This window comes from Labrus bergylta, chromosome 14, assembly GCF_963930695.1.
Source record: "Labrus bergylta chromosome 14, fLabBer1.1, whole genome shotgun sequence".
In the NCBI taxonomy this organism is placed as follows: Eukaryota; Metazoa; Chordata; class Actinopteri; order Labriformes; family Labridae; genus Labrus; species Labrus bergylta.
Genome location: NC_089208.1, coordinates 20,635,290 through 20,659,920, shown reverse-complemented (window position 1 = coordinate 20,659,920; position 24,631 = coordinate 20,635,290). Strand labels below are relative to the sequence as shown.

At 39.9% G+C, this 24,631-nt stretch overlaps 2 protein-coding genes across 5 annotated transcripts; both read left to right on the top strand.

Annotated features, from left to right (window-relative positions):
- Positions 1–7,842: 7,842 nt before the first annotated feature.
- LOC109983619 (actin-binding protein WASF3-like) lies at positions 7,843–15,200 on the top strand. 4 transcript variants are annotated; one of them, XM_020633416.3, is made up of 9 exons: positions 7,843–8,026; positions 9,832–9,993; positions 11,482–11,616; positions 11,733–11,886; positions 11,980–12,097; positions 12,198–12,382; positions 13,079–13,279; positions 13,386–13,684; positions 13,794–15,200. In XM_020633416.3, the coding sequence occupies exons 2-9, from the start codon at positions 9,861–9,863 to the stop codon at positions 13,949–13,951; spliced, it is 1,383 nt and encodes a 460-aa protein (XP_020489072.1). In that variant the 5' UTR covers positions 7,843–8,026; positions 9,832–9,860; the 3' UTR covers positions 13,952–15,200. The 4 variants fall into 4 exon arrangements, with proteins under 4 accessions (XP_020489072.1, XP_065819415.1, XP_065819416.1 ...); XM_065963343.1 differs by having other exon boundaries at positions 9,829–9,993; XM_065963344.1 differs by having other exon boundaries at positions 7,858–7,999; positions 9,829–9,993.
- Positions 15,201–15,405: 205 nt separating this feature from the next.
- LOC109983590 (V-type proton ATPase catalytic subunit A) lies at positions 15,406–23,923 on the top strand. The gene is made up of 15 exons (XM_020633372.3): positions 15,406–15,561; positions 17,574–17,683; positions 17,880–18,008; positions 18,171–18,385; positions 18,473–18,610; positions 18,697–18,848; positions 19,419–19,581; positions 19,718–19,826; positions 20,091–20,213; positions 20,324–20,438; positions 21,029–21,092; positions 21,216–21,419; positions 22,527–22,621; positions 22,879–23,050; positions 23,162–23,923. The coding sequence occupies exons 2-15, from the start codon at positions 17,602–17,604 to the stop codon at positions 23,252–23,254; spliced, it is 1,854 nt and encodes a 617-aa protein (XP_020489028.1). The 5' UTR covers positions 15,406–15,561; positions 17,574–17,601; the 3' UTR covers positions 23,255–23,923.
- The last annotated feature ends 708 nt before the right edge of the window (positions 23,924–24,631 follow it).

Here is a 24,631-nt window from a genome sequence, read left to right as displayed (position 1 = left end):
CAAAACATCCCCATCCCTGTTCTAGATCAAGAGTTCTATTTTGCTGATTATAGTTCAAGATGACCAGTTGGAAGATAATCTTAAATAAAGTATCCAAAAATGTGGCCGCCCATTCCTTCCTCTTTATAAATCTATTAGGATTGAAGTGCCTGAAAGTTTCACGTGCCTCCTGAGATGTGCAGTGATGGTGGTAGACTTTGTTTTCTTTTAGGCTGAACTTTACACCCTCGCCTACTTTGCAGAGACATTGTCCTTTCTTCCTACCGCCCAACACACACGATGAGATTCCTTGGTGCACACAGTCACACAGGCTTTTAGACACTCATTAGCCTCCACTAATACAATAAGTGTCGCCTTCCATTACATGGTGCTGGGCTGGATATCAGGATTGGAAACCAACCAAATCTCCACACAAGAGGCATTACCCCCTCATGCACGGTATTGTTTTTCATCACAATGTCGGATTGTTTTTCTTTTCTTTTCATTTTATTTTTTTTGCTTTTTCATGCCTTAAAATAAAAAAATATGAACACTTCACAGAGAGTTTGGGCAAACTAAAAGTTATCAGTCATACCTTCTGAACTATCTCTGAAGGTGAAAGCAAAATGGCATATTCCTTCAACGTGTGGATCTTCATGTTAAATTTGGGCTTTTTTATCAGAGCAGCTGTTTAAAGGATCCACCACACCCCGCCCCCCTTCCAGTCTGTTGTCTCGCTTGTGAACAGCACATGCAGAGTTGTACAAAATCTTAATTAAGACTCCTAATTCTCCGTGCCATCGCCTGACTGAGGGCTGTGCGCTCACGTGAAGGGCTTGTGAAAACAGCATGAGGGTCTTTGGTGTTGGACAGGGACGGTCTCTTTCCCCGCTTTGACACATGAAACAAAACAGAACGATGTTAAACTAAGTCAAGTTAAAGTTTAATTGGACTTAAGTATTTGGCTTATGTGCAGTTATCATTGTTGTAATTGATTGGTTTGATCAGCAGCGAATAAGCTGTTTCTGAGCAGCACCTTTTTTCCTTTATAAAAACGTATATTTATTTTCAGGATTTTTGAAATTGCTTTGTTTCTTTTTGATTGGTGAGATTTAATTTCTATTAAAAAAAAAAGGTTGTTTTACTTCTAGAGTCCAGCTGAGTTTGTCAACATGTAAATTAATTTCCTCATCACAGAGAAGCTTCAGTGTGCTGTACGTAACCACACTGCACACATGTCAAAATGTGAACAAGTGTTTGCCACTGTAAAGGTGATTTCAGCTCTGTGTTTTGTACGTCTTTGGTGCTGAGTGCCGCTCCCTCTGAGCGGTGGCAGAGGGCATGTGGTCCTCTGTGTGCAGCAGATGCCCCGAAGACGACTTGCGACAGATGAGTCGAAAATGAGCGTGACATGTGTTAAACAGGCGAAGCCCCACCGCACTGACATTTGACAAGATGATGGGCGTAGGCGATCATTATTGTCTCCACTTAAGCAAGCAGTAAATATTCAGGGCTGACGTCTGTGAAAGCAAAAGCCGTAATACAAATCAGCCTGAACAGATTTTCTTTAATGGCAGACGTTTTTGAATAGATTGTGATCAGACTGAAACACAGCGAACTGGTAACACGAGATCCAGAGTTTAAATATGTTAATAGATGTCTGGATCCTTGTTATTGATTCTGAGACAATTCAAACAAAAATGACATTTCCTAAAAGGGTTTAAAAAGTAACATATTAGATTTAAGATTAAGTTTTGAGTCTGAATTTCTCTCTTAAGACACTGTACTTTCTTCAAACCCTAACAGACCTTCAACCTCGGTCCTTCCTGCTTGACAAAGGTGCCAATGGTGGCGAGTCAGGCATAAGGAGGAACATGCCAAGGAGGTGCCCCCCTCCTCCCCTTCCCTCCTCCAGAACCATTTGGACCACAGGGAATGGGTTAATCACATTAGAGGCCCAGAAGAGAGATGGGAAGTAGACAGTACCGTGACAGCCGGGGTAGCACTGGCACGACTAATCCCGTTAGGGCGAGGAAAAAGGGGGACGCCATCGCGCCTACAAGGCTGAGAAAGAAAAAAACATTTTCCCAGGAATGAGTTCACCTGTATGGTAACACAGAGAAGTTGGCCTGTTGATGCCTATTAGAAGAAACAATTGCACTTGGCACGTACAAATGTTTTTTTCATGCTGGGCACCACTTTGTTGTCAGTACTTTGAACAAAAAAAGAAAAAGAAACCAGCAGCAGACAGTGGCATTGCATGAGATCCTCTTTCATGCCATGGTGAAGCAGCCGCTTTCAACCCAGTGCTATCAGTCTCTCAAACAGTGAGAAGATGGGGAGGGGTGCTGTAAGAAGGATAGGGCTTACTTCATCTGCCATTGTAAGTGCACCCGAGTTCAACCTTAATGTAAACCTTTGCAGACAGGATATGAATAGGATGCTCTCTATAAAAATATATCCTGCTGGGTAATCCGGCAGATGGCCACAGCGGTGGACACTACAAGCGCCGCTGGCCACTGCAGGGGTAACAGGGGACGTCCGATCAGCAGCCACTCTTCTGCCTGAGAGATGTGGAATCAAGATTCTTAGCTCCCCTTAGCAACGCTGGGAAACAGAGCCGTCACTTTAAATCCATCAAGTTTCCACTTAATCTCGCCCACCACTTTTTTCTCTCCATTTTCTCCTTTTTTGTATCTTCCTCTTTTGTTGAGGGGATTAAGCCAAGTGGTAAAACAGTGATTTAATGATCTTTCCATGGCTATGTGCACCACTTAAACCATGAGACAAACAAGCTGAGGCATTCTAAGAGTCACCCCCTCTAAAGGCGGCTGCTCAGGAACTGTGAGGCTTTTGATACGGCATTAAGCTCTGGCTGATTATTTTTCCCACTGTCGTGTGGTGTGCTGCGCTCTGCTATGGGAAAATCTAAGGTTTTGTGTTTTGTAAAGGCCCATTGTAGAAAAGATGAGAAAAAAAAAGTAGGATAACTACTTGATGATAGCTCTGTAATGATTAGATATGGAGAATTATAGTGATTTGTTAATGCAGAAGAAAGACAGTACTGTCTGGTTATTTCTTTTTATTTATGAGGTAAGCTTCGATGACAAACAAGCACCCACATGATTCTTGAGATGCAGTTGATATAGCTCCTAAAAAAAGCTAGTTAGTGGATGAAAATGTCTGATTCCCAAACAACAAAAAAGTAACATTAAACAAAAATGTTATGAAGTTATTTTTAGTCTGATCTCTTACCTGATATTGCTGCTTGTTTGAGGAGAAGACAGGTACTCAACGTTCAACCCGAGCGTGCTCCACAACATCCTCCTCATTGGTTACGTAGCCGATCAGCATCTGGATCTGTCAAAGGAAGTTATGTTAAAACATGTTTATCTTTGTGTTTGCCTCATACTAATTTATCCTAAACATTTCTCTATGAACAAGTCGATGCATAACAAAGGAAGTTTGAGCCAGCTCCAGGCTCTGGTTCAGTACACCTAAAATGACATAAAGTTTTTACAGCTATAAGGACAGATATTTAACCCACAGACTGACAAATTATAAACTTGTCCTACCAACAATGACAGAAGATCTCTACTAACGAGTAGATCCATACTAAAAAGAAATAAACTTAAGCAACGTCACACGAGAGCGAGTGATGTTCTACTGAATATCAGCTGTAGCAATATGTTGTGATGTGGCCGTTAACACAGGCCGATAACACAGCAGTGCTGATATTGAGTACAACATCTCGACCTCGAGGGTGATATTGCTTGTATACAACAGTATAGAACTACCACCAGCATGGGGGAGGGGGGGCAGTATCATAGTGGTTAGTGTGTGTGCCCCATGTACGGAGGCTGTAGTCCTCAAGGCGGGCGGCCCGGGTTTGAATCCGACCTGTGGCTTCTTTTCTGCATTACATTCCCCACTCTCTCTCTCTCCCCCATTTCTGACTCTAACCACTTCCTGTCTCTAAAATAAAGGACCAAAAAGCCCAAAGATAGAAAAAAATCATTCAAATGACACATATCAACTGTAAATATTAGAATAGGTATTGTGCACTGAACTGCAGGAAGGAAGGAAAAAAGGAAGGAAGGAAGGAATGAATGTAGAAGTGTCCAAATCAAAGATATAAAGCAGACTAAGGAGTCATGATTTTTGTCCTTTGTAGTTTCAATCAAGCTCCTACAAAGCCTAAGCCTACATCTCCATCTTATACCATCAACATCATCCAATTAAAGAACATTTTCAGCGTCATTGATCCTGTTTACACCTGGATCAACATGTGATTTCAGTGATCTGATCACAAGTGGACAGCAATCTGTTTCTGTTTTATGTTATTATGCCCCTCTGGATTTTCACCATCCAGTCAGTATATTATCAATGACATATAAATCTTGATGCTTTTATCATATAACATGGTACACAGCTGCTCAACATCACACAGAATATGACCTTCATCACAACCTTCCAACCCTGAGTGTGACGTACGGTTGAACATGATGATTGTGTGTGGACTTTGAACTTCCAACGTTATTGATGATAAAAACAATACACATGTAAGACTATTTTTCTGACACACTCAGATGGTGTGGGATAAGATTATTATTCTGAACGTTTAGCTTTAAATTAAAGTTAAACAGCAAAACCTGACAGAGAAAAACTGAGGATTTATACAGTGATGCTCTTGACGAAGCTCAGTGTGGATGTAGGTGTGTGTATGGCACTCGCTCTCAGTGGATAATAACTGGTAAGGCATTGGCAGTGATCAATATGGAGTAGGACTAGAAAGCCATAATAGGAGGGCAAATATCAGAGGAGAGGCAGTCTGGGTGTCTGTGTGTAATGGATGATGGAGGTGTTAGTGTTAAGTGGTTAAGCCAGTGGTCTGCTACATTGTTTGAAATCAGCAGGGTCAATAATGGTGATAGTGGGGAGGGTAAGTACAGTATGTGGGTTAATACTTCTGAGCTGGCCAAGAGATTACGGCACTGTCTAAAATATGAAGACCCCTTAGTGACATACTCTCCAAAGCTATAAAGCAAACTGACACCATCAAGACTACATGTACCAAAAGACAATCGGGAAAAGAGGAGACCTTTCAAATCAAACATCGACAGGCCTCAGTGAAATAATAGCGGGGCCTTATTTAGAGTTTCTTAAATGTGACAGGTTCTAGATTTATTTCATACCTAGTCTGTTTCCAGTGGTCTCTATGAGTACTTGATTTTCAGCATTTGCTTTTGAAAGCCCTTCTACAATAGATATGGACTGTTGTTAACTAAATTCAGGATGCTTTGATTTGTTAAAGCATTGTTATGTCTTCTTTCCTCTTTTGTTTTCCTGCACAGTGACGCCTGATATCTATAGAGCATTATTAACTAATGCCAAACCAATCTTTAAAAAGGCATTCAATACATTACTTTGTTTTTATTGTCTTCCTATGAATAACTTTTCTTACTGGAACTATTCCGTTTTAGCAATGTACTTTTTTGTGTAATTGAAGGACTATGACACCGGTATAACAAAGCTTTGGAGATATAATCACGTGTAACACTGCTCTGCCGTTTCTTTCACTGTGATCTACTTGCCTGAAACTGCCCAAATGTACGATCAAAAAAGATGCAACTCAACCTCTAGATCTGATAGAAAGGCAATACATTGATAAATTACAATACTGGATGATAAATGTATTTACCTTCTTGAGAGAACTACATGAAATGACGGATTTACCCATCTTAATTTTCTGTCCCGTTTGAAGCTGGAGTGAGGGCCTGGTTGGCTTAGGTCAGTGTTAGAAATGGAAACTACACATAATGTCAGCCTGAGTCCATTTAAAGGAGAAAAACACTTCCTATAGTTTCAGCAAGACAGCAATTGAGCATCTTACCCAAATGTTGACCTAGTCTTTTAAACAGAGTTATGTCTCCTTTCATTAGAAGTAGCCCCAGGTCTCTTCTTTTGGACTTCTGTTCCATGGCAAAGTTTGTGAACTATAAAGATCAAAACATTGACTGTTTCAACAAAATCACTTCTTAAACATGTTCTTGATTTTGTTGCACACCTCTTTCGTGTTGTTTTGTTTTATTAACTTTCTTTCTCTCTCCTCCATCCCCCTGTGCCTTTTTCTTTTGCCTCATAAATTCACTTCTGAAAAGTATATGTGGCTTTCCTGTAAGAAATCCTTTCTTAAGAAAAAAAGGATTCAACTTGCAATTCAAACTGGTCAACAATGCAGATTAGTACATGTAGAGATAGTTGGATTTGACGATGTCTCTGTGGCACACACGCCCTTTTCCTGTTATTTCTATGAGTTATTAAGATTTAAGCCCCCATATCTGGGTTACACTAGTCCCTCCCGCCATCCAGATGATGCCATCTGTGAGAAAAGAGCAGTGTGTGTGTGTGTGTGTGTGTGTGTGTGTGTGTGTGTGTGCGTGTGTGTGTGGAGCTTTCAAATCCAATGCAGAGTCTCATTTCACTATTAATCCAGGTCATCTCCACTAAGATGTTGATAGGCGGGATGGGACTACCGCTGTTTATGTAGAGTGGATGGTGTAAAACTGACATTAGACAAAACTGAGAAAGCTATAGAAGGTAAAATAAAACAACACAGAAATGTTACAGACACAAAACATTATGAATATTCAAAGATGTGCAATTAAGAAACAGATTAGCCAGCCAGGAACAAAGTGTACTTTTGGACAGCTAAAGACAATTTTGCCAAAGTTAATGCTTTAAACATTTAATTTTAATGCTGAAGGTTGAGCTAACTAATCAACTAGTCCTAGTACCTTTTTTTTTTTTTTTTTAAATTACTCAATATTCACTATTTATTGCCTCAAAATCTTAGGATTTTCTTTATTTCTATTCAGTGTTATACAAGGAATCTAATACTTCAGTTCAAGACATTTGATTATAAAAATAAGTTATTTTAAGTCATCTTGGAATAGAAACAAAATTAAGTCTACTTTTGCATGCAATGGAAGAAATGTGTCTGACTTTCATGTGCAAATATATGTCATAAAGGGAAATATATATATATATATATATATATATATATATATATGCCATACAGAAGATAATTTAAACAAAATAGCACATTTCAAAAACCTTAAAACATGCTCATCATTACAGTTGCTAACATTAATATAAGAATAATCAGTCTATTATCATACTTAGTTGTCACAGTTAATGCTGCATATGCTTTTACCATTATTACTGAACTTCCAGATATAAATCTATCACATTCATTGTTGTTGTTGCTCAGTTTGTCCTTCTTCCTGCATCTACCTCTGTCCCACTTTATAAGCTCAACACCGTTTTGGCAGATGGTTGTTCATCACGAGTCTGTCTGTTAAAATAAAATTTGTCCTTGCCACTGTAACTTTGTTAAATGTTAGTGCTCATGTTTGGTCTTTGTAGATTATATAACAATGAGAGTAAGGTATTTTACCTGCTTTTTGTAAAGTGTCTTGAGATAATTTGTTATGGATTGGCACTATACAAATAAAGATTGATTGACTGAAAAAAACACATCAGAATATAGTCTCTCTTTTTTTTTTACTGTAATCAGCGTTATTTAATGCAGTAATTAGTGAGCATACTGTTATTTATTAATTGCAGATACATTTGTATTTCTTTCTCAGTACTAACAGTAAGTACTATCTGTCACATTAATATAAAATTCATAGAAGGCAGCTGATGACTTACAGTGCATAAAAATAGGACTAATACATCCTGAAATTAAAATTCTGGATGTCAATCAGCTGGCATTACGACTGTGATTGGATGACAGGAGTAAATCTGCTGACTAAATCCCCTCATGGCTCAAGCTGTGATTTGGACCAGAGGGATTTGTTGTCAGAGTGAACTCTGTTCTGCAGAGATGTCTACTACTGTCTCCGTCCAACACAGGACAGCAGCAGGCCAGAGAACAATATTTTAATGTGGATGATACAGCTCGGACTAAAACCGTCACTGCTCCGGCCCAACGTGCTGACGTGACCAACACGACGTACGTTGACCCAACGGAAATGTTCTGGTAGGATTAGAAACATTTGTTTAATACACCACCAGAGCCACGTTGTGTCTTTATCTTTATGTATTGTGTACGTGCATTGTTAAAGGTTACCTGCTGCAGAGTTATAACAACAAACATCTCAGTTACTGACAGCCACCATTGGCAGAGGGCCGACAAATGACGCTACCTTGTTACCTTTGCGGAGTGTTGCTGTTACGTCTCGCAGGGAATTATGGGAATTTCCCGCCAACGACTCCCGCGTAATAAGGTTTTTTGTTATTGTTTTTGTTTTTTAAATGAGGAAACGCCTTATCCGGTTATTTACTGCAAATTAATGACTGACTCAAACGGCATTCATTGTATTTGTAGCTGAACTTATTCTGTCTGTAATTTTTTTTTATTTCAAAAGTTTTATCTTCTGAATGGGAACAATTCAAATCTCCCTGTAGCCTACATTTTGTTAACTATTTTGTGATATTTTTTTTATTTAACTAGGTAATTAACCCATTGAAAAACAAGATCTCTATCACAAGGGAAGCAGCACATGTCATAATAAACATTACCATTTTAATGTTACTACTGGATTTGTATTTTAGCCCAATACTATCATTATCAGTTTGCAGGTTAGACACAATATGATAAGGTGTTGTAAGGTTATGGATAGGATTAGGAGGATTTAGTATTAGCTGAACAACAAGACAGTCAACTTGCCTGTGAGGAAATAGGAACTAATAAACATCACTGATTTATAGCCTACCTGTTATTTATGGTATCTTAAGAAGTGCATGGACCATAAACACAAAGAGTTGGCTTTAATGAAGAAGAGGCATCTCATGGTAAGAAGATAAATAATATACTTAAATTATCATTCTTAAGATTGGGTATCTTAAATTTGTCTTTTTGTCAAGTGACCTCATTAACTTGTGGTCAACTGCTGAAGCAGCCGGCTTTCTCAGAAACTGAAGAATTAAACTCCTGAAATTTCATTAAAAACTTTGCGTCACATCTGTTAAAAATGCAAGAATGTTGACATCATCCCGGTGTTACGTTTCCTATCTCCCATAATCACTGTCAAGCAGCTCCGTGTTCTTTCCCAACTTTCCCCCAGCTTGTTTTTCCATGTTGCACAGACTATGGAAATGATGGTGGTTATTGCCCCCTTGTTAATAGTTTCCGGACTCACTCCAGCCTGTAATTATTGGCAATCACTCAATCACTTGTTTCAAGTCAATGTCATAATGACTTGCTAAGTCACTTAAAAATTGGCAAATTTGCTGTCTTCACACCTCTTTGATCACAATAACCTCACTGAATAAAGCAGCTGTGCCGCATGTTAAATCCATTTAAAAAATGCCCATTACCATAAGCATACAAAAGGTTTAACACTTTGACAGATGGTGGTAAATCGTGACAATAAACACAAAGTGTCCCACCATTCAACACAGAAAATGAAACAAAATCATGAATAGTTTAATTTTTGATTTTGATGCTTTCTCGTCTTTTGAACAATCTTTTTGGACATATGTAATAAAAGCAAAACATGAAAGGCATATTAATTTTTACATTTTGAATTCAGCTCCAATTATATTATATAAACCATTTTCCAACACTTTTCTATTATCAATATCTATTTATCACACACTTTACAATTCTAAACTTAAATAGTATATACCTGTATTCTTTACTGAACGCATAAATCATGACACTCTTCAATGTTTGATTACTATTGATGTTGTCTTTTACATGTTGATTTAAGAGCTCATATTTCTACTGTGCAGGTTGAAGTATTCACTGAGCTGACAGGGCTGTCTTCTCTTCCCCAGCAGGTGCTGAGTGTGAGATGTAAAACGAGGTCATGCCTTTGGTAAAGAGGAACATTGAGCCTCGCCACCTGTGCCACAGTGCAGTGCCTGATGGGATTGGCAACGAGCTTGAATGTGTGACCAATAACACGCTGTCCACCATCATCCGTCAGCTCAGTAGTCTGAGTAAGATCCCGGTGTTATTATCTTTATTCAACATTTGTTGAGACCGATAACATGGTGAACTTTGTTTTTATCATAAAATCTCTATAAAGTGTATCAGATCGTATATTTAACCCTTTGTTTGCAGAAATGAATCTGTCTGATCCCAATCTATCTGTAAAGTGTAGCCACAAAACTCATTAGTTTAAATTGTATTTGTTTTAGTAAAATCAACCTTAATTAGCTTTAAAGTTCAATAAAAGTCATGAGAAGTTGTATGTAGACAGTTTTGGAAACCATTAATGCAATTCTTGATTTTTCCAACTTACCTTTGGATTTTTTGAACATGTAATTTTGTTTGCAGAAGGTATGACCTTAGTACAACAGAAGATCAGCACAGCCTTGTGGACTCTTGCATGTTTTGATCATGACATGAAGCCTCACATCAACGACTGTTCATACTTACATTTTCTAATTCCCTTAACCACTGGTTTTCAGAAATAAGGAATCCTATATCCCAGTGAAACCTGTTTATTAGGCTCCAAACAAGACCAAATAAAACATGTTTTTTTACGTTAAAGCAAAGCAATTATCACCTTACTGTTTACGTTTTTACCAAATCTGCAAGGACTAACATCTACCCACTGGACCCACTACGAGCCAAAATGTACAGAAGATGATTGATTAGATGGTTTTGATGATTTTCAGCTCTGTCGTTGTGTTTCTGTTTCGGAGGCTTTTACAATTTGTGCATAAAAAATATGAGACAGCAAGGGATAATGTAGAGGGAAAGAATATGTTAGGAAGCAAATTTACTCCAGGACATCTGGTGAATGAGTACTCTGATTAGTGTGAGTGTGTGTGTAGGTGTGTGTGTGTGTGTGTGTGTGTGTGTGTGTGTGTGTGTGTGTGTGTATTTAGTGAAGATACACAAGCTTAGAGCTTACCGTAAAGCTTTGTTTCGCAGGCAGATAAGAAGCAGAGTCAGTGGGCGGAGACTCAAACAGTTAGTCTAATGATAGCTCCCACATTAAGGGGATCTGAGCTTTTTGGCGTGTGTCAGTCATGCTCTTATGTGCAGAGAAGAAACACTTAATGCAAGCTTTTGTTCCAGAGAAATATAATGGACTCAGAAAAACACACAAACTGTGTTTTATTTAAGAGCTGGAGAGTGTAAGAGCTTTACACAGAACATGCTGTATTTCAACAAAGTTCATAAAACTGAACATCACAATGTGAAGCTGCTTCTAATTAAAAAAAAAAAAAAAAACATGAAATTAATGATTTAAATACAAAACTGTTAGCTAAACTCTACTTTCACATTAAACACAAGACAGAAGTAAAAGAGATAAATATATGTCTTTGGTGTATTAAAAATCAAATTCTTTCTTTGTCCATTTAATTTTTTTTTTGTTGTGCACCATGATGCACTTCTTTCTTCAAGTCAGAGATTGATAAGAGTTCTTGATTTAAAAAAAAAATGCTCCTCCATTTTCTTTGCTCTGGTTGCAGGTACACATGCAGAAAATGTTTTCGGGGAGCTTTTTAACGAGGCTAACACCTTTTATGGGCGTGCCAACTCCCTGCAGGACCGTATCGACCGCTTGGCCGTCAAGGTCACCCAGCTGGACTCCAGCGTGGAGGAAGGTTAGTCCACTGGAAGCCATCTGCCTGTTGATTAAATATCTTATTTTCTACCCTGTCATTCATTCTCAGATGCTTTTTATTCACCTTAAAAAAGCCTCTGTCTTTCTGTTTTGTAGTCTCGCTTCAGGACATAAACATGAGGAAGGCATTCAAAAGCTCCACTGTTCACGACCAGCAGGTTTTGTCAAAGGGCAGCACGCCCAGCTCGGTGGCTGAGATGCACAACCGCAGCGACAGGCCTCCTCCCCTCGATGCCCTCACTGCCTACAGGTACTTTATGGCTTTAAAAAACGACTACTTCCCAACATGTTACAGCATATGTTACAGCATATATTGGATTGGGAAAATTGTTTTTCAACACAGGGAGGATTCTACAAATGCGATGAACTTCTACTCCGACCCATCGTACTTCTTTGAACTGTGGAAGGAGAAAATGCTCCAGGACACCGCGGAGAAGCGGAAAGAAAGGCGGAGGCAAAGGGTAAGAGGGAGAGAACACTCTACCCCACTGCTTTATGTTTTTTTTTCACATTTTTGTTTGGCAGATAGGTTTTCATTTCCTTCTTTGGCCTTCAATTCAGGAGCAGAAGCGATGTGTGGAGAGCAGCACCCTTCAGCGCGAGGTGAAGAAGGTGAGAAAGGCGAGAAACCGCAGACACGAGTGGAACATGATGGCCTTCGATAAAGAGCTTCGTCCAGATCACCGCCATCCACAAACCCTGCGCCGAGGGGCTTCGTCTGAGGGCTCGCTCTCACCTGATGGCAGGTTAGTAGTGCATCTTTTGAAAGAAAGAAAGAAAGAAGGGATACAACCAGGGTTCAAAATGTTAGTAGTAACACACACATCATGAAAGTGCAGGGCAGATAAAACAAAGCATCAGCATTTAAAATGTCTTAAATGTAGAATGGATCAATCCTGCTTTTATTATTCATGTAGTAAGTGTGCAGGCTTGTCTCCTTCATCATCTTCATTGAATTTGAACATTCAAAACTGCACGGCTTTGTGGAGACGTTTGCAGTGATAACTGTTGTACTCTTTTTGACACTCTGTTTGAAATCCTTTGGATGGCTGCTTAATAACTATTTCTTCAAATACTAATATATGGAAAATCTGTTAAAACTGCACATTTAAAAGATCTCCAGGGCAGTCTTTTTATATGAAATTCCTAAATGTCTCTATTGCTACATGTTCTGTCAGTCAATATTATTCTTGAAAAAACACCTAAAAGACAAAACAAAGTATGATGTATCTAGATTTCTGTACATTATGTTTAACATTAAAGACAAAGATCAGGTGGAGTTAATCCTAAAAGAGGATTTTGGTAGGGGGGTTCAATCTTGAGAGTCAAATTGAAATTTGTCTCCCGTATATAAAGCTTCTGTTAGGATTATTTTAACAAACAAATCCACCATCTGGATATCATCTGAATGAGAAGCGTTTTGCCATCCATTGTTTATCCAGGCCTGACCTCCCAGACTACCCCATCCCTCCTGTGCCTGCCCACGCTGCTTGTAATTATGCCAAGTCACATAATAAGCCATCCTCGTCACCACCTGTGGAGCATGAATACCACAGCATTGATGTCAACTACAAGAGAGTGACCTACGACACTGCAGAGCCCCTCACTCTGAACGGCTCATCACATCCACCTGCAGACTTCCAGTATGTTTGTTTCTTTTTTTTTTTTTTGCATCATCAGAGGAAGAATTAAATGATGTTTTTTTCTTCTACAAAATAATATTTTTTCTTTCTTTTTAATGTCATCCAGCTCGCATCCTCCACCTCCTACCTCAGGCCCACCCATCCCCTCAGCACAGACAGCCTTTGGTTTCCCTCCGGTTGCACTTTCACCAACACCACATAATGGAGTTTCACATATAGGCCCAGGCTACCCGCTCCCACCTGTACCTCCTCCAGGAATACACATGATGCCTCCTCCTCCGGGTCCTCCTCCTCTCCCTCCCCCAGCTGCACCCTCACACCTTGCAGGATGCAGCGAAGGAGGAAGAGGGGAGACAAAACCCGTGAGAGATGCGAGGAGCGACTTGTTGTCCGCCATTCGTATAGGTGAGTCGTGGTATTTGTACAGTTTATTTGGAAATGCTTTCTGAAGTATATTCTGTGACTGACAGTTGTACCATATTATTTCTCATTTCACTGTGTGTGTCGTTATCAGGCATCCAGCTGAAGAAAGTCCAAGAGCAGCAGGAGCAGCAGAACAAGCGCGAGCCGGTGGGGAACGACGTGGCCACCATCCTATCCCGTCGCATTGCGGTGGAGTACAGTGACTCAGAAGAGGACTCGGAGCTGGATGAAAACGACTGGTCAGACTGACCAGACAAAAAAGCACAGCATCTGATTCAAAATTGACTTCAGTGGATTTTCAGTGCATATAAAGCAAAATCACTCTCTTTGGCTCCACCTGGTGTGCTGTACATACAAATCCACTGTGGGCAGAGTATCCATAACCTCCTCCTTAATGATTCAAACTGCAATCGATGCAGTGTAAGCTTCAAGTTTTCTAACTTTCATAACCTGCCGCTCGATATGTTCCCATATAATGTCTCCTTATAACTGACACCATTGATCACACCTTACCCCCAAATGTCACCCCAGGCCTAAGACATTTTGAAATACCCCAGTAGAAAAGCTCAGGTATAAATAATAAAGTGATTGGCTAAACTCCATGTAGCTGCTTTAGTTTCAGACTCCTGGTGTTGTGTATCATGTGACACATGGCTTAGACTCTAATAGAGTCATCATTATAGTTTTTGGAAAGATCTGGGAGGTTTCCAATTTTATCAAATCATAATGCCTGCATACCTTTTGTTTATAAGACGATGCAGCAATATAAAAAAAAAGCTATGAAGTTATTCACTTTTTTCTTTTAATGAAATAAATTGCACATCCCTTATAATATGTTGCATTAAACATAGTCACCTTTGCATTATGTCTTTGATAAAGAACTCCTTGTGAAATTGTGTAACTGCTACCTCAATTTGTGTTCATTCTCAATCGGTTCGTGCAATAGGGTATCATGATCAGGATGAAAAAGTTTTGCTCTGCAATTAAATTATTTGTTGTGTTGTGTCTTTTAAAAAAGTGGACCTATCATTAAATCTTTTCATTATCAGACAGAAAATCGTGTCTTTTTTTTCTCTTCAATTTCTTCTTATTCCTCATCCTTATCTTCTTCCTTTTTTTGTTTCAGGTTGTGTATGTAACTGAACTCTAGTGCAGATTTGCAGAAGCTTTTCACTGTGAATCCAGACAATTGGATGTTGTTGTTTTTTTTGTACATGTCAGGCTCTGACAGCCTCTGACAGTTTTATTTTTGAAATATTGTAATAATCACACTGTATGCTGATCAGCCCACTTATTAAACTGATTGCACCAATGTGCAAAACTGAGAGATACAGGACGTCTTGTATACCAGCTGCTATAAGGTTTTACAATGCACAAAAATAACTTTGCACTTTTTTTATTTAATTTTTTATTTAATTTCAACTTATTAAGTATGGAAGCTATCTGATGAAATGTGTGGTGTTATGTCTGTCTTGAAGCTGTTGTGGCACTGTAATTTCCTGTAAATGATTATTAAAGGATCTATCTATCTATCTAAAAAAAAAAGCATTTAAAGTTGTAAACATGGAAATGAACTTCTCACGTACGTCCAGCAGAGGTCAGTAACGCGCCTGGCTGACGTTTGTAAACTGGCGGAAGTTTTCAGCGCTTTGGAAACTGTTTCGCACCGGACGCCATCTTGGCTCCACCGATAATCAAAGCGAGTTAGAACCGTAGACTACGGGGGGGGATCGTTTGAGCCACAATGGAGATGTTTACTTCCCGTGACAGTCCGGTGCCTGGCAGGTGATTAGCACAGCGAAGCTCCTCCTCAGCACGTCTACGTAAGAGAAACCTGCAGAACTGCTTCTCAAGAAAAGGTAATATGTGTTGAATTTATAACAGTTTGAGATTTTAATCCTGCTGAGTTAGCGTTAGCGTTAGCTTTACCTGCAGGTGTTGATGACGTAAGCAGCCAGTGTCCGCTAGCTCCTGACCTGCACTCGTACAAATCAGCTTTGCTACGTGTGTGTGTGTAGTGACACACACACACACACACACTGTGCTACCATCTGTCTAGCGAGTATATCCTCACCGATGAATTGCGGTCACACATTTGTGACCTTATCTTTTTACCCCAGTGAGGTTAAATCCATGTAATGGTGAAGCAGCCTCTGCGCAGAGTCGGCTTGTTTACCTGACTGACATTCATTTCACAGAGAGCATCGTGATGTTTCTCGGTTGTGTCGTATTTCAATTTATGCTGCAAAAAGCCCTAAAAAAGTGCGAACATTTTGCGTCACAGAATCAGCTGTAACTGTAAATCTTGGTTTACTGTCAGCCAACATGAAGTAGTACACTGTGTGTCTGTGTTGCGTCATGGCGTTGGTTTGTTTGCTGAGTGTACTCAGCATTACAATTCACTTAGCAGACTCTTTTATCCAGAGGGACGTACATCAGAGAGTAAGAACAACACAAGCAAGGATCTATGAAAAAAAAGGGAACAATGTCAGTAAGAGCAAACGATCAGCTGTGAGTCTGATTGGACACACAGGTGCTGACAGGAAGTGACCAGAGGCAAAGCACAACATTGAGGGCAAGAGCTCTAATCAGTATAGAAACCATCTTATAAGTCATCATTATCAAACAAAAACCTTAGTCACAACCATCATCATCATCAATGATATCGAAACCATCATCCTTAGGTTAGTAGGTGTTCATGAAAGAGCTGGGTCTTTAGCTTTTTCTTAAAGGTGCAGAGGGTCTCTGCAGATCGAATGGAGTTTGGAAGTTCATTCCACCACCGGGGGGCGACAGAGGAGAAGAGTCTAGTCAGAGACTTAGGACCCTGTTGTGAAGGTTGGATCAGACGCCTTTCATTGGCAGAGCGTAGTGGGTGGGAGGGAGTGTAGACCTGGGCCGTATCCGAATTGCCAAGTACATACTCAATCTGTCAGTAGACAGTACCTACTATCCGTGCTGTATACGGTTTAGTACCCACTATTCAGTAAGCGCGCACAGTAGGCAGATATTTGTTCCTACTTCTTCTGATTCATTCAGTATGGAAGTGACGTTATTTACGTTTCCTGAACCGGCCGCATTCACCCGTTTTTTGGGGGGGGGGTTTTGTTTAGCTTTATTCAAGAAGAGTAATGCTCATATACAGTCAGGTAAACAAAAAAACAATATCACAATATAAATCAAGTAAAAGGCAGATTAAATAACTAAATAACATACAGTACATAAAGGAAAGTACAAATGAAAGACAGTAATATACAGAATATAAAATAAACCAATAAAGACTCATTTAAATAGTGAAATCATTATTTAAATAGAGGGGGAAAGGTTTTATAATAATGCAGATATTTGTTATATTGTCTGTTGTTAATTTAAAGTAGTGATTTCAGTTAAGATGAAAAATTGATTCAATAAATCCACGCTCGTTTGTTTTGATTTGGAGGCGGACGTGAAGTGAGGATTTACGTTTAATTTCGCACAGCATTGTGGGTGGTAAAACACAATTCATTTCCTGAAAGCACGCATCCGATCCATACTGCATAAAACCCGGAAGTTAGTATCCATACTGAAATGTTCAGTATACTGAGGTGGACCCAAAAAAAGCATACTGAATGACCACGAAAGTTCATTATACTGAAACTCCATACTGAATAGTACGTACTGCATACTGAACTGTGGCTATTCGAAAAGGGCCCAGGATCAGAGAGTTAAAGTAAGGAGGAGCCGTTTTTTTGTCGCTGTTTTGTAAGCAAGCAGCAGAGTTTTAAATTTGATGCGAGCAGTAACTGGGAGCCAGTGTAAGGAGATGAACAGCGGAGTGACATGTGCATTAATGACCTGGAAGTAACTGTGTCTTTAATATTTTCCTTTTCAGATATTTTTGAAGCACACAAACTATCAAGATGGACACGTCAAAACTTCCGAAGATCCGGGATGAGGACCGAGAAGGAGAGTTTGGATATGTTCACGGGGTTTCTGGACCAGGTATGATTCATATCCCTTCTTCTGTCTTTATATTATTGAAATGTATTTGCAGCATTGCCCTAACGATGACCTCGTGGTTAAAGGGCAACGTTAAAACAAGCAAACAAACAAAGCATTAGTTAGATTATGTGAATGTGTTGAGATTTTCAGAACAATCCTTGACTAACAATTTTCTTCAATTTTGTCCCGTCGACAGTGGTGACAGCGACTGCAATGGCAGGAGCGGCCATGTACGAGCTGGTTCGCGTGGGTCACAGTGAACTGGTGGGAGAAATCATCCGTTTGGAGGGAGACATGGCAACTATCCAGGTCTACGAGGAGACATGTATCCTTTCAGTGGCAGTGTTGTAAAACATGTAGCAGAACATGTTAAGATCTTCCATAAACCTAAACTTACACAATGAATGTAACAAAAGACACATTTAAAGCTTAATTGAATTTCTTTGCAGCATTCTTTGTTTTCCCTTAACTAGTTATTTTTTTACAGCTGGTGTGTCCGTCGGTGACCCTGTTCTTAGGACTGGAAAACCGCTCTCTGTAGAGCTAGGACCGGGGATCATGGGCTCCATCTTTGATGGTATCCAGCGTCCTCTGAAGGACATCAATGACCTCACTCAAAGTATCTACATCCCCAGAGGAGTAAACATCGGTGCTCTTAACAGAGACAGCAAGTGGGAGTTTAACCCGGTCCAGAGTCTGCGGGTAAGAAATGTACAATCTCAGAGTGGTGTCGTCTTTTAGAATCTCTCCAGCGGGACTGTTCAGACTAATTTCACCTTATTTCTTCAGGTTGGGAGTCATGTGACAGGTGGAGACATCTATGGCATGGTGTTTGAAAACTCCCTAATCAAGCACAAGCTGATGCTTCCTCCTCGCAACAGAGGCACTGTCACCTACGTCGCCCCGCCGGGAAACTATGACATCTCTGTGAGTGTTGCTCGGGAAGCTGAACGCTCTTTTTCGTCTGATCAACTTTTCTCTGTGAAACTGATTTCTGATCTTCGTGCGTTCAGGATATTGTTTTGGAGCTGGAGTTTGAAGGTGTGAAGGAGAAGTTCACCATGGTGCAGGTGTGGCCGGTACGACAGATCCGCCCTGTCACAGAGAAGCTACCTGCTAATCACCCACTGCTGACTGGTCAGAGAGTTCTGGACGCTCTTTTCCCGTGAGTCGTCCTTTCAGCAGAACTTTTTGGCACTCATTTTCCTGCACACCTAAAAACACTAAACAGTTGTTTTCCAGCTGTGTTGGCAGGACATCTTTATTCAGTCATGTATCTCCTCAACAAACTAAGCCATTTCTCGCTGTTAGCTGTTAGCTGTAGGGTACATACTGTATGTTATGCAAGTCTTCTATATATGTTTGTTTTTGCACTAATTTAATTCTAACATAGCGTGTGCTGGTCTTGCTTGTGGTCGCCAGTCCTCGATACATCTGTGATATTACCCTACCTGTATTACTTTTTTATTTGCCTTTAACAGTGTCACAGTTACTTTGTTTGGTTCTTCAGGTAGATTTGGTTTTAAAATCTTTAACCTGCAGTACTTGAACAAGTCTAAATTCTCTCTCTCATCTTTGAAAGCTTAATATTTTGTCTTTTATTGTGCTTCTGAAGGCATTCTTACTCGGGCTTGTACCCCTTTTATTGAGCGAGTCTTGAGGTGGTGACGGTTCACTCTGTGCTGTGTGAAAATAATCTGCAAATGAAACTGGTACACTCTTTCTTTCTGTGTAGCTGTGTGCAGGGTGGCACCACCGCTATTCCAGGAGCCTTTGGTTGTGGAAAGACCGTGATCTCGCAGTCTTTGTCCAAGTACTCCAACAGTGATGTCATTGTTTATGTCGGCTGTGGAGAGCGTGGAAATGAGATGTCTGAGGTGCTGAGAGATTTCCCTGAGGTAAATGTCTCATTTATCATCTCTGAGATTGGCTGTGGACTTTCCTGAGTCACAGGCCCTTTTCTATCTTCAGATGTTTCAACATGGAGAGAAATATGAATGAAAGTGAATTAAATATTTGTCTCTTGACCGACAGCTTACCATGGAGGTTGATGGTAAGGTGGAGAGCATCATGAAGAGAACAGCTCTGGTTGCCAACACATCCAACATGCCTGTGGCTGCCAGAGAGGCCTCAATTTATACAGGTACTAACTACAAAACCATATAGACAACAGTCTACTGGTTTTTCTTGAAGATACAACTTTAAACTGAAAAATAAGTTAAATTCAGTGAACTTTCCTTTTCGTGTTGCTTTACAAATGTTAAAACCAATTTAGATGCCCTGAAATGCCATTCTGAATGGTATTGAAGTAGTAAACATGAAGCTTTGTTCTTCTGTATGAAATAACTTCAAAGTCCTTAAACTTCGCATAAATGCTTCATTAAATTGAACAAAATCACCTCTGCAGGGATCACACTGTCCGAGTACTTCAGAGATATGGGCTATAATGTGAGCATGATGGCCGACTCGACATCTCGATGGGCCGAGGCTCTGCGAGAAATCTCTGGAAGATTGGCTGAAATGCCTGCTGGTAAGATAAAGATGCCATTTATCTGAGATGTGTGTGTTCTTTATTATGAGCAACAATGTTGTAAAAGTGCGACATGAGCCAGTCAACGCTGTGTATGTCTTTGTGTGCAGACAGTGGATATCCTGCTTACCTGGGTGCTAGGCTCGCCTCTTTCTATGAGCGTGCTGGACGAGTGAAGTGTCTGGGAAATCCAGAGAGGGAGGGCAGTGTCAGCATCGTTGGAGCGTGAGTTATTCACAATGCCACCCCGGTCTTTAAACATTTAACTTTCATTTTGGTGCAGGTTTATTTTTGTCAGTAAGTGAACATTTAACACCAATGAATGTTTAACAGTAAACTACAGAATTAGGGAGGAGTTCTTCAGGCGATCATTTTTGACCTCTGGTCGACACGTTGTGATTGTGATGAATTTAAACTTTTTGTGGCATTTGAGCAAGTATGTCTTTCCTCAATCTGCTGTTTTTGCACGGCCCTGCACCTATGTGATATACTGTCGGATAACTACCTCCTTTTTAAAAAAAAAAAGTAAACTACACCCACATCAGAATTTCTCGTAGCTACACAGCATGTTGAACTGATGAAGCTGCATTTGGTGGAGAAAAATTCTTTCACTACCCGTTACAGGTTGTAACTTTTGGTTCTATGTGGTTGTTTGAGATTTAGGCAAAACCGGGAGTCTTGAAAAAGTCTTTAAAAGCTTATGATAAGCTTTTAAATTCCTCTGTAACAGCCTCTCCCCCCCCCCCAAAAAAAACCTAGGCATGAAAGTTTAGTTTTTAATAATCAGGCTCTCTGAATGCTGTAATCCCTCTTAGTGTGTCGCCCCCTGGTGGAGATTTCTCAGACCCTGTCACATCAGCCACTTTGGGAATTGTCCAGGTAAATACATGGCTGTGGCTCTCCAGCTCTTCATTCAAACATTTTTCATAATTTCCCCTTGTAGGTTAAGTTTCTGTTTTACACACCATACCTAGGTTGTGTCATATCCTTTCTTCTTTTTAGGTGTTCTGGGGATTGGACAAAAAGCTGGCTCAGAGGAAGCACTTCCCTTCTGTAAACTGGCTGATTAGTTACAGCAAGTACACACGAGCTTTGGATGAATATTATGACAAACATTTCCCAGAGTTTGTTCCTCTCCGTACAAAAGCCAAAGAGATCCTGCAGGAGGAGGAGGACCTGGCGGAAATCGTGCAGCTGGTTGGCAAGGTGAGGCCAGATAAGTCTAAATAAACTGATATGACAAAACCATGGCCCCAAAAATGACTTGAAGCTCAGCCGGCTGTTCAAAGGACTGCAGTTAATAACAAAGCGTCTTTATGAGCGATAAACACAAATGAGACCATCGGCATGAACACTGATTATTTCTATTTTATTTGTGATGTCTAAAACCTCTGCCGACAGGTAGTGATGTCTAATCACTTTATCGAAGCAGCCTTTTTCTTATATTTTCCAGACATTTGAGTGTTAAAAAACCAGCACGATATTTGTTTTTAAAAACAATACTTACAAATGTACTGGAACAAAGTCAGTGAATAGATCAGAGCTACTGCTTTGTCCACAGTGGGGTGCCAAAGTCTAAATAAACTTCCTCCAAAGAGCTCTAATACTTCAGATGATCAGTCTTTACAGGTTACATGTTCAAACAAAGTATCTCTCCTGTTAACATACAATAATGCTGCATCCTGTTTGCAACCTGCACCCATCCCATTGATAATGTTCCATCTGTCAGACCTCCATGAGGTGAAGTTAACTGTTAACAGGTGTATGAGGCTCAGTCGCTTTGAAGGATGTTTTTTTATTGATTTTTTTTAAGAAATGCTTTGGGCCATATTTTGCCTTTATTATATATGACAGCTGAAGAGAGACAGAAAATGTTGGGAGGAGAGAGAGAGCGGGGCAGCAAAGTGCCAAGGTCGGGTTCAAACCCCTGGTCACTGTAACGAGGACTATAGCCTCTGTACATGGGGCATGCAACAAAACCACTAGGCTACCAGCGCCCAAAATGTTTATGTTTTTATAAAATGCAAAAGGTCTAAGGTTAGAAAAAAAAGTGAATACCTAAGTTAGTATTACTTCTAGAAAAACTTTGGCAACATACAGCTAATGACTTGCTTCATACGTTTCATTCCATATTCTAACAGCAGGTTAATTAATGCATATGATGCATCTAATTTGACTTGAAAGAGGCTCCTCCTCTAAGAGGTATAGGACTGATTATTGACATTGTAAGCATCTTCACCCAGCATTATTTTTTCAGGTTAACAGGTCTGACAAAGTAAAGTGAACTGAACCTCTTTTTTATTTTGTTCACAGGCTTCTCTCGCTGAGACCGATAAGATCACTCTAGAAGTTGCGAAGCTCATTAAGGATGACTTCCTGCAGCAGAACGGCTACACCCCATACGACAGGTGAGGAAAGAACAACTTATTAAACATAAAACGCATATCTTCATCCATTTAGAAGGTCTTCCATCTTCTCTATTTCAATTAATTTTGGTAAAATTGTCAAATCTGCTGACACCAAGATTTCAAGGAGCTGTAGCCATAGCTACAGTGATGTCATTAATGACATCATGTGGGCAGTAAGTTAGGGATACAGTTTCTCCCTGTTTGATGATTACAGAACCTCTGAGCTTCACACATACTTCTTCTTTCCCTGCACACAGGTTCTGCCCTTTCTACAAAACTGTTGGCATCCTCTCAAACATGATCGCTTTTTATGACATGGCCCGACACGCGGTGGAGACCACAGCACAGAGTGACAACAAAATCACCTGGGCCATGATCAGGGAGCACATGGGAGAGACCTTGTACAAAATCAGCTCCATGAAGTTCAAGGTACACGACTGCTCCTCGTTTTTTGTGTCAAACACTTGAGTGCTTTTTTTATTTGGTCAGCAGTTTGAATGAATAATCGATTCTCTGTCTTCTGTCCGATGGCTTCCTCAGGACCCTGTGAAAGATGGAGAAGCTAAGATCAAAGCAGAGTTCGCCCAGCTGCACGAGGACATGCAGAACTCCTTCAGGACCCTGGAGGAATGAGCGTCCTTACCTCTCAGTCCCTCTTCCAACAATCCCAGTGCAGTGCAACATAGTGCAGATTAAATGGCCCGTGTTCTGAATGTCTGCCTCAGTCATGTGAACTCATTTTATTCTTGTGTTTACGTACCTCTAAACATTCCATTTCCTGCACAAAATAGAAATGATTTTTGACTCATCTAGGTCAAAAACAAAATACTGGAATCCCCGAAGACACCCTCATATTTATAGTGTTTTTCTTTTAATGTAGCAACACCTTCAATCAGCCCATTGTAAAGTACTTACTTGATCACTACATCATCATGTTGTGGTTAAATCCAGTGGGCCCCAATCATGTGCTGTACCTGCACTTAACAAGAAGCTGCAACAAAGAGTGGAGGAGCTGTTTTCTTTTGCCCCGATGTGACAGTGAACATACCAGATTATTTATCAAGTGGGAACATGTCCGTGTAAATTGACAGATGTACAGTTGCTGCATATCAGGGGGTTCAAGGAGTTCTTCCACCTCGTACCTCTTCAGTGTGATAGTCATGTTGTGAACTATATATACTTGATGTTATGTGTAAAAATGTGAATGAATGTTGGCTGTTAGGGTTGTGTTGTAACAGATGTTTCACTATTCTATCAATGTGTGTTACTGTCTCCTGAAATAAATGTAAAGAAATGACTAAAGGAGTGTTGTTTGAATGTCTGAGCCTCTGCCCAGCGATCAAATCAACGTCAAATCAAACTCATTTAGCAGATAGAGAGTGGAAGAACAAAGGGCCTAACCTGAAAAATATCATTTATATTGTCAGTAATGTGTCACACCATGATGTGTGTTTTTTTTCATTTTGAAGTTGCTTTGCTACTCATCTGTAGTCTTTGTCCTTCTTCCAAAAGCTTCAAACTCGACTTGATTGATTGAGCTTAAAAGGAAAAAAGGGAAGTAGGATTACTATTTTTTAAATCTTACACCCTTTACAAACAGTCTAGTTACAACAAGAGTCCTTATGTGAAAGACTCTAACCTCTAGGTGGTGCACACATTGCACATTAAACACTTCCTTGAAGCCATATTTGAGGCACAGATCAAATGAAATTGCCCTTGCCACACAAGTTTTGCCATGTTACTAGTTACTAGTACTACAAGTTATTGTTTAATATATTGAGACATTTTCAGCATGACACATTTGGTGTCTGTAATTTCCCTAAACTGTTAACCAAGCACATGAGAAGATATAAACAGCAGCCTGCTGATTTCTTCTTGATTTGAAGACGAAGTTCAAATTTTGTTTTGAACTTTGAAGTTTTAATTTTTTACATTATGTTTAAAACAAAAGACCCTTGTTTTTAAGAGTTTTGAAGCAGGTGGACCCACCACAAACTCCATGAAAAGTCA